Source organism: Xiphophorus hellerii, chromosome 23, assembly GCF_003331165.1.
Source record: "Xiphophorus hellerii strain 12219 chromosome 23, Xiphophorus_hellerii-4.1, whole genome shotgun sequence".
Taxonomy (NCBI): domain Eukaryota; kingdom Metazoa; phylum Chordata; class Actinopteri; order Cyprinodontiformes; family Poeciliidae; genus Xiphophorus; species Xiphophorus hellerii.
The window spans coordinates 2,377,348-2,389,394 of NC_045694.1; the positions used below are offsets into that span (position 1 = coordinate 2,377,348).

Genomic DNA, 12,047 nt, shown 5'->3' on the forward strand with positions numbered 1-12,047 from the left:
AAGATTAGTGACTTTTATCAATCACCATAAAATAATGATCAGTGGTAAAACAGTGCAGAATTTGTCACTCTTTCAAAGAACACTGAAAGCTAGCTGGTACCAAGTCAAATTAGCGCACTCGGGCTTTGAAGACCAACACTTCTAGGGGAGGTTACACACACATATTTCATTACTGCTAATTGCTGTAAAAGTAGTTAAAGCTGTCAAATGAGTGTTTTATTTTCAAAGGGGTCGTCATATCACAGGAAATATATTAGGCAAGATCATAACATTGTGATTCATTCTTGACACTTTTTTAATCAAATCCCTTGTACGGAATAATTTACCGTGTGCACACATGAGCAGGTCTGCAGAGCTGCATGAGAAATAAAGTCTGTGTCACTCTTGGAGACCGAAATGAGATTCACCTCCCCAAGGTACCTGCAGCTATCCTCTACACACAGATGCTGCTGCCTGGACTTTGCTGCCCCAAACCCCCTGAGGGCAGCCTAATGAGTACATTCTTGAGCTTCTGTTTACATTTCCCAACCCGGTGGTTTTCATGACATCTGTAATTATGTTCTGAACCAGGTCTTCCCTTTTGGCCCTGTTGGTTCGCAGCAGCCCTCGGTTCCCACCCACTGACAAGCACTTGATTTAGAGTCCACCATGGTGATAGTGATTTATGCCTCGGCTGATGATAGGTGTGTACATATTGTTTTGTCGATACAGCTAAGACAGCTCAAGGTCACTGGACGGTTAGTATTCAATTACAGTATCTTCCTGGAAAAGCAAAACTGTCACCACACATCCCAGCTGATTCCATCAGATCTTAAGAAGTTGGCTTTGTGCTGCTCCAGTTAAAGTTTACAATCATGAAAAGGGTGCATACCCCTTGGCAGGGAAACATCGGGCTGGAATCCATCTAGTCGAGGCTATTTCTTAGTCAGAGCGCCATGCTCCGCACTTCATTAGCCAAGATATTTTAAGCTTGCTGATTAGGAGAGATATATCTAATATTTCAGGAGAAACAACTTGGCTGAGATACTAAATAGAATCTTGCACAGCAGATTGTGATATAAGACAAAATCCGCTTACCTAGATTCTCGTTAAGCTATAGACTCTTTGATTTCAACTGGCAAGCTCTCTGCTGTTCCCATACTTCACACTAATCATGAACTCTCCTTCTCACTGTGAGCTGGTCTTATGTCTAGTAATCAGCCCTTAAGTGCAGGTGATTACAAAAAAGCAGAAAAATCAGTGAACACTGTGGTCATTAATCAAACGCAGCAGGAGCTATAATATGTCATGCCCAATTTGTGGTGTAATAGTTTAACTTGATGAGAACTGCTCCTTAAAATTGGCTTAAAAATAAGCCATCCCTAAATATTTTAAATCCCAAAGTGATTTATCATTTCAATGCCCCCTCCAGTTTGGAGGAGTGACACTAAAACATTAATAAAATCATCAGCTATAAAGGATGGGCGTTGCTTTTTGTGCGTTCCACAACCCACCAGCTGAAAGCATCCATCCCTTTTAATACAATTTGAGCCTATTTGCCACAAACTAATGGAAAGGCTTTTAATACAAGAACTGTGAGGTAGTGCTGCGTAGTTTCTGAGATTGGTTTAATTGTTCATGTTGCTAAAACGTAACACACAAGCTGCCAGCTTAAAAGAGGCTAAAGGAGTCATTATTCTAGTTATATGTTATTTACTACAAATTGAGTTTAAGATGCTTTAATCCAGTGGTCAAAACACAAACCACTGCAGATCTGCCAAAAGCATTTGCAGTGGTTTGCATAAGTACTCTTACCTACCTAATCTTTTTTATGTTACAGTCAGAAACTGCAAATTGTATTATAATTTTATGCTACAGACCAACACAAATCAGCAAACAAAGCGAAAAAAGAATTCAGTCATATTCAGACAATTAGAAAATGTTTTCCAGTGAGGCTCTTTGGTTCAATTTAAAGTACTATAGATTCTTGTAACTGTTATTGTAATAGTTCAAACCACACATATACCTTAATATACATTAATACGTACAGTGGAAATTGTCTTTGCACTAGCTCTACAGTATTAATTATCTACAGTCTTGGTGATACAACTAATTAGTGCCATTGAAAATGAGCAGTGCTCCGGGATTGGCTGCTTTGCAAATGGCACCCAATAGTGTGTCAAGAAGCTTTGTGTTCAGGGATTTCAGCTTCCCAAGCTGATTTTTTCCTAATCTTTTACTGTAGACATGGGTAAATCTGCAAATAGGCAAATTTTTTGCAATTGATTTTAAGTTACAGAAAAATCCAGAAAGAGATGAAGCCACAAACACTGAGCTGCAAATATAGGCAGAGGTCCACTGTAGCCTCACGTCTTTTGGGTTTTAGTGTTTTTTGCTCATCCTACTTTGTAAAACAGCTCAAACTTCATCATATTTGATAGAAAGCAAGTCTTGCAACAAATTCTTCATTGAGGTTTGATCTGAACTTTGACTAGGCTATGTTTAGGGTCATTTCTAAAGTTCTGTCTTAGTCTCTAGTCTTTTACAAACTCTAACAGGTTTCTCTTAGAGCACTGAAATATATTTAAATGATTTACCATCAATCATTGTCCTGCCTGCTTCCTTGTCCATACTGAGCAAAAACAATGATGCTGCCACCACCATGTATAACCATTTAGAAGGTGTGATCGGTTTAAAGTGCAGAGCTATTTTTCCTCATACAAAGCATTTTATTAAGGTAAAAAAAAAAGTTTATTTTTAATCTCATCTGAGCACACTTCCTGTGAACCATCAATCTTAAAAGTCAGACTTGTGGTGAGCCAAGGCCCCCAGAGTTGTTGTCAGCCTCTTGGCTGCAGTTCCTTTCACAAGGTGTATTTACACTCTTACCCATTAGCTGACTTCTGAAGAGAATAGGTAGTACTGCATGTTATTTAAGGGCATCAAAGGGAATTCTCCTTCCACATCTTGGAAGTCTGCCTATCTTTTAAAATCCAAAAGAAATACTTTGATGATTGAAGTTGTAACGAGATGGATGTTCATTCTTATTTCTGATTGCACTTCCACATTCAGCTATGTCTGAGATTGACTCAAATGCTGCAAAACTGTCCATGCATGCTACTTTTAGAAGTACAAAATTATGAGCATAAATCATGAATGACTTATTTACAGCAGTTTATTTCTGCTTTGGCTGAGAGAGAGAAAGAGAGAGACATGAAATATATCTGATAAACTGGGAGCCCTGGCTGTACATTATAAGCTTTCACAGGGTGAAAACTAAAGAGAAGAGTTTATGGATGCTGAAACAGAAAACAACTATGCTAAATGATGCTATAAAGAAGGTTGAAAAAAACAATTTGATGTTAAAAGAAGCTTAGCTTTGAACTGAGGAGTTGTCAAGCAAAAAACGTATAGACAAAATTAAGGAAAGCTTCTTAAAACTTACTTTTTAACATTTGGCCTTCTAAAAAGATTTAATCAAATTAATTATAAACAAGTGAAATGTGTTTATATTGAACACAATTGCACTGAGTGCTTTATTTTTCTGCTATAATAGAGGTTATTTGGGTTAAATGTCTTCTGATGAGCAAAAGACATGTTCAAAAGTCTTTCATAGATATTTCAAATCATGAGAATGATCCTGTTAATTCCTTCTACTATAAATGATCAACATCATCTATCTGAGAATGTGTTGTATCCACATTTCTTAAAGTAAAAAAACAAAAAGCACAGTGACTACAAAGAGGGTGCTGTCTATCAAGAACATGATGTTCAGTCCATTTTCTTCCGGTACTTTAAGGCTTGGTTGTTACTTTGAATTATTTCAGATGACAAAAGCAAATTGTCGGTTTAGTCACGACTCATCACTAAAATGATTAGAAATATAAGAAATTATCTGGTGTTTCAGAAACACATCAAACATGCTGCTGGTTAGAGATTTAAAGCATCTAAAGTGAGCCAGACTATAAAATTAGAGTAAAGCAGTAAAACAAAGTTATAAGTGAGTCTTTTTCTCCCAAAGGGTTTAATTAAAATCCTATAAGATTTGATAGGATGGGTTTTGGGGGCACTGACTGAAACAGAGTTGGGAGAAAAGACATTTATTACACTTAAAGCTTGCTTCAGTTCATCTGTTGGGCATCATTCTGCTTTCTGAATCAGTGAATTTGACATCAGATTGTGCTGGTGGTCGCTGCGGGTCACCCACCTGCTCTCCAGGGCCACATTGCTGCCCAGCACCCAGCTGTCCTGCAGCTGGACGCATTCCGCCGTGCTCTGCAAGTCAGCCGCCAGGCCGGCTGTGGGTGGTGGACTTGGGCTCCGCTGGTTGGCCAGTGAGCTGCGGCTCAGGGAGGTGATGGACGGGTGCTGCTTATGTGGGGGCGGGGCAGGTGGGATGGGAGGCGGGCCCTGCTGACTAGTCAGATTGTCACCTAGACAGAAACATGAGAGAGCAACAAGAGAATATCAGTTAACATATTCCTTAGGTAAATCAAAATTGAAGGAAAAACTGTGCGTTTGTTTTGATTGAATATGCTAAAAGAGTTGAGAAACGACAGATGGTTGCATACCTTCTATACACTACATGACAGGCTTATGGCAACTTAACAGACCAAGAAAAGCAAATATAACCAAGAGCAAGACATAAAGATGAGATGCAACCACCGCAAAAAAAGAGGCTGTTTCTATGAAGACACACATAATAATTGTCACAAAACACCACACGGCTGACAGTTGGGTTCTCTTAAACAGAAGGTCACTTAGAGAGGCAGCTGTTCCTTTATGGGCGCTTAACGCAATGCTTCACGTTTGATTACAGCCAGAGAAGACTCTCAAATAACTAATGACCAGAACATCCATTAGGGCTCTGAAAGAACAGGTTTTCCAATTTCACACAAAGCTGTGTAATTGGCCCCCAGAATGGCATGTGGTGATTATCTATCCATCTTCCCTGTTTAAAAGGTAAAAACCCACAGTGCTGACAATTCTGATTTGCTCCAATGAGCCCCAAATGGGTATCATCTTTCCTGCCTTACAGAGGCTTGGAGAATATTGAGAAAGCCCGGAGCTGTGCCGTTTTAAGGAGCTTCTGTTGTTTTTGCATTGACAGCCTGAATTTTTACAAAGCCTAAAGGAGTTTAGATTTACAGCAAATATGTACACTGAAGGTCAGCGCATGATTTAACCTTTGCTTCCGCAGGTGTGTATCTGCGTCTGTGTGTGTCTGCAAAGACCAAAAATCCGCTCTGTGCAGCCAGCTGCACAGAGCGACTCACTGAAAGGACACAAGCCATTGTTTTGAATGGGGTCCTTTAATGGCCGTGCAGTTTGTGTCGGGGTGTGTAAGGGGGGGGGGGGGGTGTGTGCGCGCCTCGGCTTTTCAGAGTGCCCTTCTGTGCATGAAACGAGCTGTTCAGTGGAGGCAAATGAGCCGTTTGGTACCACACAGCTAGAAGGAAACATGAATGCCAGTCGGAGCAAGGCAATCATTTCCACTGCTTAGAGGGAAAAACCTTCAGGCTTCTGTACGGGCAACCAATTAGTACCAATATGGACTCCCTTCTAATGTTTAATATAGGAGGACAGAAAACGTAGCATGAGAAGCAGTGGAGTAGAAATAGTTTCTGACAATTATACTATATTGTCTGAGTAATTTATACTGTAGCTGTATTGAGTAAAAAGGCTTTTTAGACGTTGAATTGTTAAAGTATTCAAACCTCCTGAAACTGCTTATTTTATCACATTGAAAGAACAAACTTCTACAAGTTTTTATGAAATTTTATAAAACATCCAAAGATGCAATTCTAAAGAGATTCCCTGTGCTGACTGAGGAAGAGCATCCCCACAGCATGACGCTGCCAACAACATGTTTCACCATGGTATTCAGAGTAATATGCAATGTTTTTCTTCAAACATAGGGTCCAATTTACAAATAAGGAGTGCTAAATTGCGTGAACAAAAAAAAAAGATGTATGTGCAGAAGAGGTGCAGACTGCGTCTTTAAATGAGGATTTTTTTTCTGTGCTCCTGGCTGTTGTCTCTGAGTGTATCAGAGAATGAAGCGTCAATAAAAAAGAATGAAGTAGAAAGTCATAATAAAATAATGATAATAATAATAATGCATTTCATTTAAATAAGCATACAGTGTGGTACACAGTAAAAACATTAATCAAAACAAAGCTCTAGATTACTGTATTTAACTGGTTTCTTTAATCTGTTCCATACAGACAGATTTTACAAGCACAATTTGTGGAACATGCAGCAAATAATAATTATCTGTGTCGCCTTTTGTAGGTAATACAGATGCACTCCTGAGGAGCATCAAAACATAACAGTCTGAGGCCATAAAGTTATGATGTGCTGGAATTATTCCGTAATCCTGCACCTCAAATCGACATAGCTGGAGGATATGTTTAACTTATTTTTTTATTATTTTATATTCTTCAATTGTTCCAAATATTTGACAAACAGTGTCTTCTGCTATTGTATCTATGTTTCCTGCTTGTCACAATGACCACAGACATTTCTGAGCATTTTGGGTGGCAAGAATTTACATTTACATAAACTCCTCCCAGTATTTTGCACTTTCTGATGATCTGCATATGTTTTGCATATGCTGACACAATCCTGTTTGCATGTTGCTTACAGGTCAGGTTTGGAAATGCTGTTGAGTTTGCAGTTGATCTTGTATGTGCTAATCTTTTGTAGATCAGCCCCGTAGCATTTTCCGTATCAGACAAACAGTTTTGGTTTCATTTTGGTAAAATCTAAAAGAGAGCGTCTTATTTTACAGTGACTTTCTTCTTTCCACTGTTTCATAAAGGAGAACTGCACTGCAACACTAATAATTGCCCTCTTGGCAGATTCCTCCACCTGAGCGCACATCCCTGCAGTTCCTCCACAGTCACCATAGTTTCTGTGACCCTGCCCAGTCTATTGGTTTAGCTGGATGTCCATGTCTGTTCAGATCATGGACTGAACAGAGATCTGTGAGGATTTCAGAGTTTGGGAAGTTGTTTAATGATTTCTGTCTGAACTGTCTCCTGTGTTCCTTTACCTCCAAGATGCTTGTTTGTTCAATAATGTTCTCTCTTAAACCTGTGAGGCCTTCACAAAACATCCTATTCTGGATTTAAATTATTCACAACTGAACTATGTTTATTAATCAGAAGACTTCCGAAGACAACTGGTTGCTTTGAATGTTTCAGGGAAAAAAGGAAATGTCTTACATTTTATATACTGTACCTGTGAAAAACCTGAAGACAATGCATACATTTTCTTCTATATGAACTGCTTTGTCTGGGTCTACATAATAAAATCCCAACAAAATAAGAAAGGTTCCAGTGGTTAAGACTTTTTTGCACAGCACCACATGTATATTCGTCCTTGCAGACCCAGGGATGAATAGATTGCTAGTCAGAAACGGGAGTAACAAGAATCCACAGCTCTAGTGCAGAAGGCCAATCAAAGATTAATTACGTCCTGACTGCAATTACACAGCAGCAGCATGGGGCCATAAATTCCATAAAAGCAAAATCATCAGAAGCAAATGAAGGTTGTTATTTTTCCCTCCTTTTTGTGAACTGTGATTAGAGTTTTATCAAACCCAATCAAACATGATCCCTTCAGCACCCCACGCCACCGTGTTCAAAGCCAATGCTGATATCTAAATTAAGCATGAATTACCAGAGATCAGTTGCAGTGCTGGCATTTGAAAAATATAAGAGTGCCATGACTTGGTGATAAGGAATACTAGACATCCACTCAGCTCCTGGGTGAGATGGGAGCCGTATTAGAAAAATGCTTAGTAGGCTGATGGAAATGGAAGTTATCTACCAACTCTGGCTGCTTTTACTTTTTCCTCCAGGCCGTATGGCGCTGCAGGAGCCTGCAGCACCCATGTGCTCAGCTTCACTTCCAGCTGCAACATTTTTCATACAATAGTCAGGAACAGAGATGGAAAATTGAACTGTGTTATAGAAAGTGGTTAAAGAAAATCAAGAAAATTAAGGTAAGGGTGGATACTGACATGTAGAAAGTGTTTTGTTATGAGAAAAATGTGCTCATCCCATTCAAAATTCAATTAAAATTCTTTTCTTTATGAAACTCTGGTATTTATTCTTTTTCTTTTCACACCAACATATTCAATAAAAAGTCCCTGAAATCAGCCTGCATTCCCATAAGCCATTACAAATAAAGATACATGGTAGATATTGAACAAAACTGTATCCATTCATCTCAGTGTTTACATATCGATCTCAGCATCTTGATTGCCCTTGTTTTGTCTGCTGTGGCCCCGGGAGCCTGAAACTGCAGTGCAGCCAAGCCTCAGAGCCACTACAAAAAACAGAGTTTGCATCACAGGTGCATTATGTTTGATGGGAATATAGCATGAAGGCTTTCACTGTGAGACACTTTATGATGAACGGAGATGCTAAAAGTCTTGAACTGTTGCATGAAATAAGCTGTTTTGTTGCTGAGGACACAAACTGAAAACCAGGTTCTAAACACACAATAAACCTTCCAAAGAGTGAGATGTGACACGCAGTAAATCTGTGACTTCTCAGAAAGTATTGTATGCACAGATACGCAAAGCAGCACTAAAAACTCTAATCTTTCTCTTTAACTTATCCTTGGTATACTGCAAAAACAATAGTTTCTAGTGCAAATGTCATAGTACCCCTGAAATCAGACAAAACTAATTTACAGGTGTCTTTTCAGGAACATACAGGAGCATGTTTTAAGTAAATAATTCCTAAGTATTGATAAAAAAAAAATAGCTTCACTGACAGATTATGCCATTAACACTTTTTTCCCATCAAATGAAAATGTTAAATGGTACAGATCCCATTATAACTGTAATACTTTACAGTTATAAAATTCTTGGCCAATCTTGGTCAAGAATCAGCTTATTACTTAAGATTGTTTGCACAAACAAGGAACCTGAATGTGGTTTTCAAACACGCAGCATATCGACGCAACACATAAATATGTAAACTTTAGAGGAACTAAAATAAGTACAAAAGATTATATACAAATATTTGCAGCCATTTTTGGTAAGTAGCAGATGGTATCTTAGATTTTTTCTTTGAATGTTTGTGGTATCATACTCATACCTGCTTTGAATGTGAACAAAAGCTTTTAGAATATAAAAAGATGGCTCCATTTTGGGCTAAATGCACCAGAACATAACTTATCATCCTGCACATCAGAACCTCCGGCTTTAAGATCTGACTGAGCAGCAAGTTTTGCCCTTTTAAGCTTTTAAATGTAAATCATTACTCCTCATGGAGTTTCAGTAATACATTATGCAAACATTCTGTGGCTTTAAGGATTATATCATTCATATACATTCATACTTCACATGTTTAATATCACAGTCAACATTTTAATTGCATATTCATGTTCTGCCCTTCAACTATTCATCTGTTTAATTTAGGCCTTTTGCCTATATGGTGGACACGTTTCTTTTAAAGGTACGGGTCGTAACACCATGTATTTCGTTCATGTACTCAATTTCCCTGCACACAGTAGGTGACAGCCTGTCTGAGTGATGTCAGGCGCCATGGTTTCTGGTCTCCAATTTAAGGTGTAGGTTTGAATCCAATTTCTGACAAACAGTTTTCTACTCAGCACAGGGTCTCGCTATGATGAAAACCTGTAAGTGAGAAGCTCAATGTGATTCCAGGTAACTCAAAGGGAAAATGTGGCACTAGCAGTGCTCATTCTCTGTGTACTTCACTGCAAGAGTTGGATGTCTGAAAGCCACTGGGGCAGGCCATGATAAATATGGGCTTTTGCCACTTTAATTCACATTACCCAGTGGCAAGCATACATTATGTTTGACTGTCCTTTTTCAAAAATAGGCACACAAAAAATGAGTCTTTTAGGAAAGCTTGGCATTGTTTTCCATCAAGACTGAGAGAATTAAGCTGGCCCTTAATGTGCAAACTGGGAAGGCAGATGAAACAGCTGTGAGGTTTATTGAGCTTTGCTTTGAAATCAGATCAAGACGGATGCCTCCTTTGCATAATTCCTCAACGTCAGCTTGTCATCATCTCCATCAGTAACATACTTTAAAAAGGACCTTTGTGATTAATACTGCATGCCAAGACTGAAATGACAGACTCATTCCCGGCTTAATGATGCTTCCCCGTCTTATCAAAGCTGTTGCTTTATGGAGCATCTGAAATTTTTTCATTAACAGCACCTAGAAATTAACTTTGTTTTAGTACTCTGATTTCAGATGTACGAGATCTTAGTACAGATTTATGACACTGGTGTTAATGGAAAAATGCACTTGATTGTAGAATTGTCAGAAAATGCAATTTATCTCACGTGGGTTTGTTTTTTAGTGCATCTCACATCACTGTGTTAGAGGCTGATGCTGCTCTAAAGCTGGCTTCTCAATGCTCCATGTGTCTTAAACACTTGTTGCCATTTTTAGTGGAGATATTTTTTAAGGGGAAATTAGATTTGCACATTGCTGGCTGCTTTGAAAATATCTTTTTTTGATTATAAAATTGACAAGCCTTGAAGGCTGCGCATAATGTTCCAACACAGAGTCAGGACACAATTAAAAGCCGTTTTGCACTCACCAAAGCTTGGCAGCCTTCGTGAAAGTCTTTTCATATTCATTGTGTAAGTACTGCACAAAGGTCTTGTGCCATTTTACTCTCCATTAAGAGACTGATGCAACTGCTAATGGAATTGAAAGGGCATTTGCTTTGACTAGATTGCCCTTCATCAATAGGAAAATTGCTGTATGTGTGGATCAGAAGAATTCAATCAAAACAAATCACAGAACCTAGAGACGCCACTGCTTTTCAAAAACATCTCACAGTATTTACATTTTACAGGGAAATACCAAAAATATCCACGAAATGAGCCAGCACCTCTATCCTTAAAAGTTGAAATTGAAAAATATATAGATATTGAGGGAAATCTGAACCAGTCTTTTATTTTAAATGTACATTCCAATATCCATCCATCCACTGCTTATACCCATTTATCTATGCAGGGCCACAAGGTGCTGGGTCCTATTTCCAGCAGTCATTGGATGAGAAACCAGGTCACCAGTTCACACAGGAAAGACAACCATGCACACGCACATTCATAAAGACAGCTTAGAGAGATTAATTTACCTAATAATCATGCATCTGTGGGAGGAAGCTGGAGTACCCGGAGAGAACTCATGCATGCAAATGCAAACTCCATGCAGAAACAACCCAGGATCTTCTTGCTGCAAGGCAACAGTGCTTCCCATTGCCGTGAAGTCATATTCTAATAAATGCTATACAGTGTCCATATATTAAATGCATGTTTTAAATCTGGAGACTCAAAATCTAAGCTTTGCATTAACAGAACCAGAATTCTGTTTTTATGCTCCTTTCATCTGGAACAAACTTGCAGAAAACTGCAAAACTGCTAAAACCCTAAGTTCCTTTAAATCAAGGGTAAAAACCTTTGAGCTGTCTTTGATTCATGATAACTGGAGCATTGATCAATATGTTTAATGTACATTTGCTTGATGATGATGGATTTTGACAGAATGTATTTTTTGTTGGTGTTTAATAATTGGTTACTGTATTATACTTTTATGGCTGCTCTACAGATAAACCTGACCTAACTTGGGAGAAATCATATTTATTTTTTTTTTCCAAGTAAAATATCCAAATCTGCTGATAATTATCTCAGCTTTCAATAGAAAGCTGTGAGGTGTAATTTATTAGAAGTGATTGAAAACTATTCGCTACGTTTATCTTTAACTGCATAATAGACATAGTAATAATGTTTTGGGGTTATCTTTTATTTTTATATGCTTTTCTGAAAACATTTTGGCAGCATTATAAAATCTAGTTTGAGCTTTAATCAGCTAGCCCTTCTTTTCTGTCAAGTTAAGAACCTGACTATTTGTATTTCAAATAAATATTTATCTCATGTTTTTTTTTCTTCAGTTTTTTCCTCATTTTTAATGAATTTCTTTAGTAGACATATTTATCTTTTGCTCTCTCTACAACCTTATTTTTCCAGATTATTGCACACAATCATAATGCAAGACAGACAAA

At 38.2% G+C, this 12,047-nt stretch overlaps 1 protein-coding gene across 6 annotated transcripts in view; it reads right to left on the reverse strand.

Annotated features, from left to right (window-relative positions):
- LOC116714382 (teneurin-3) overlaps positions 1-12,047 on the reverse strand; it is a 193,402-nt gene that overhangs the window by 111,468 nt on the left and 69,887 nt on the right. For all 6 annotated transcript variants that reach the window (XM_032554922.1, XM_032554920.1, XM_032554919.1 and 3 more), the window contains exon 4: positions 4,187-4,412. In XM_032554922.1, the coding sequence (XP_032410813.1) occupies positions 4,187-4,412 (226 nt within the window). The remainder of the gene's footprint in view (positions 1-4,186; positions 4,413-12,047) is intronic.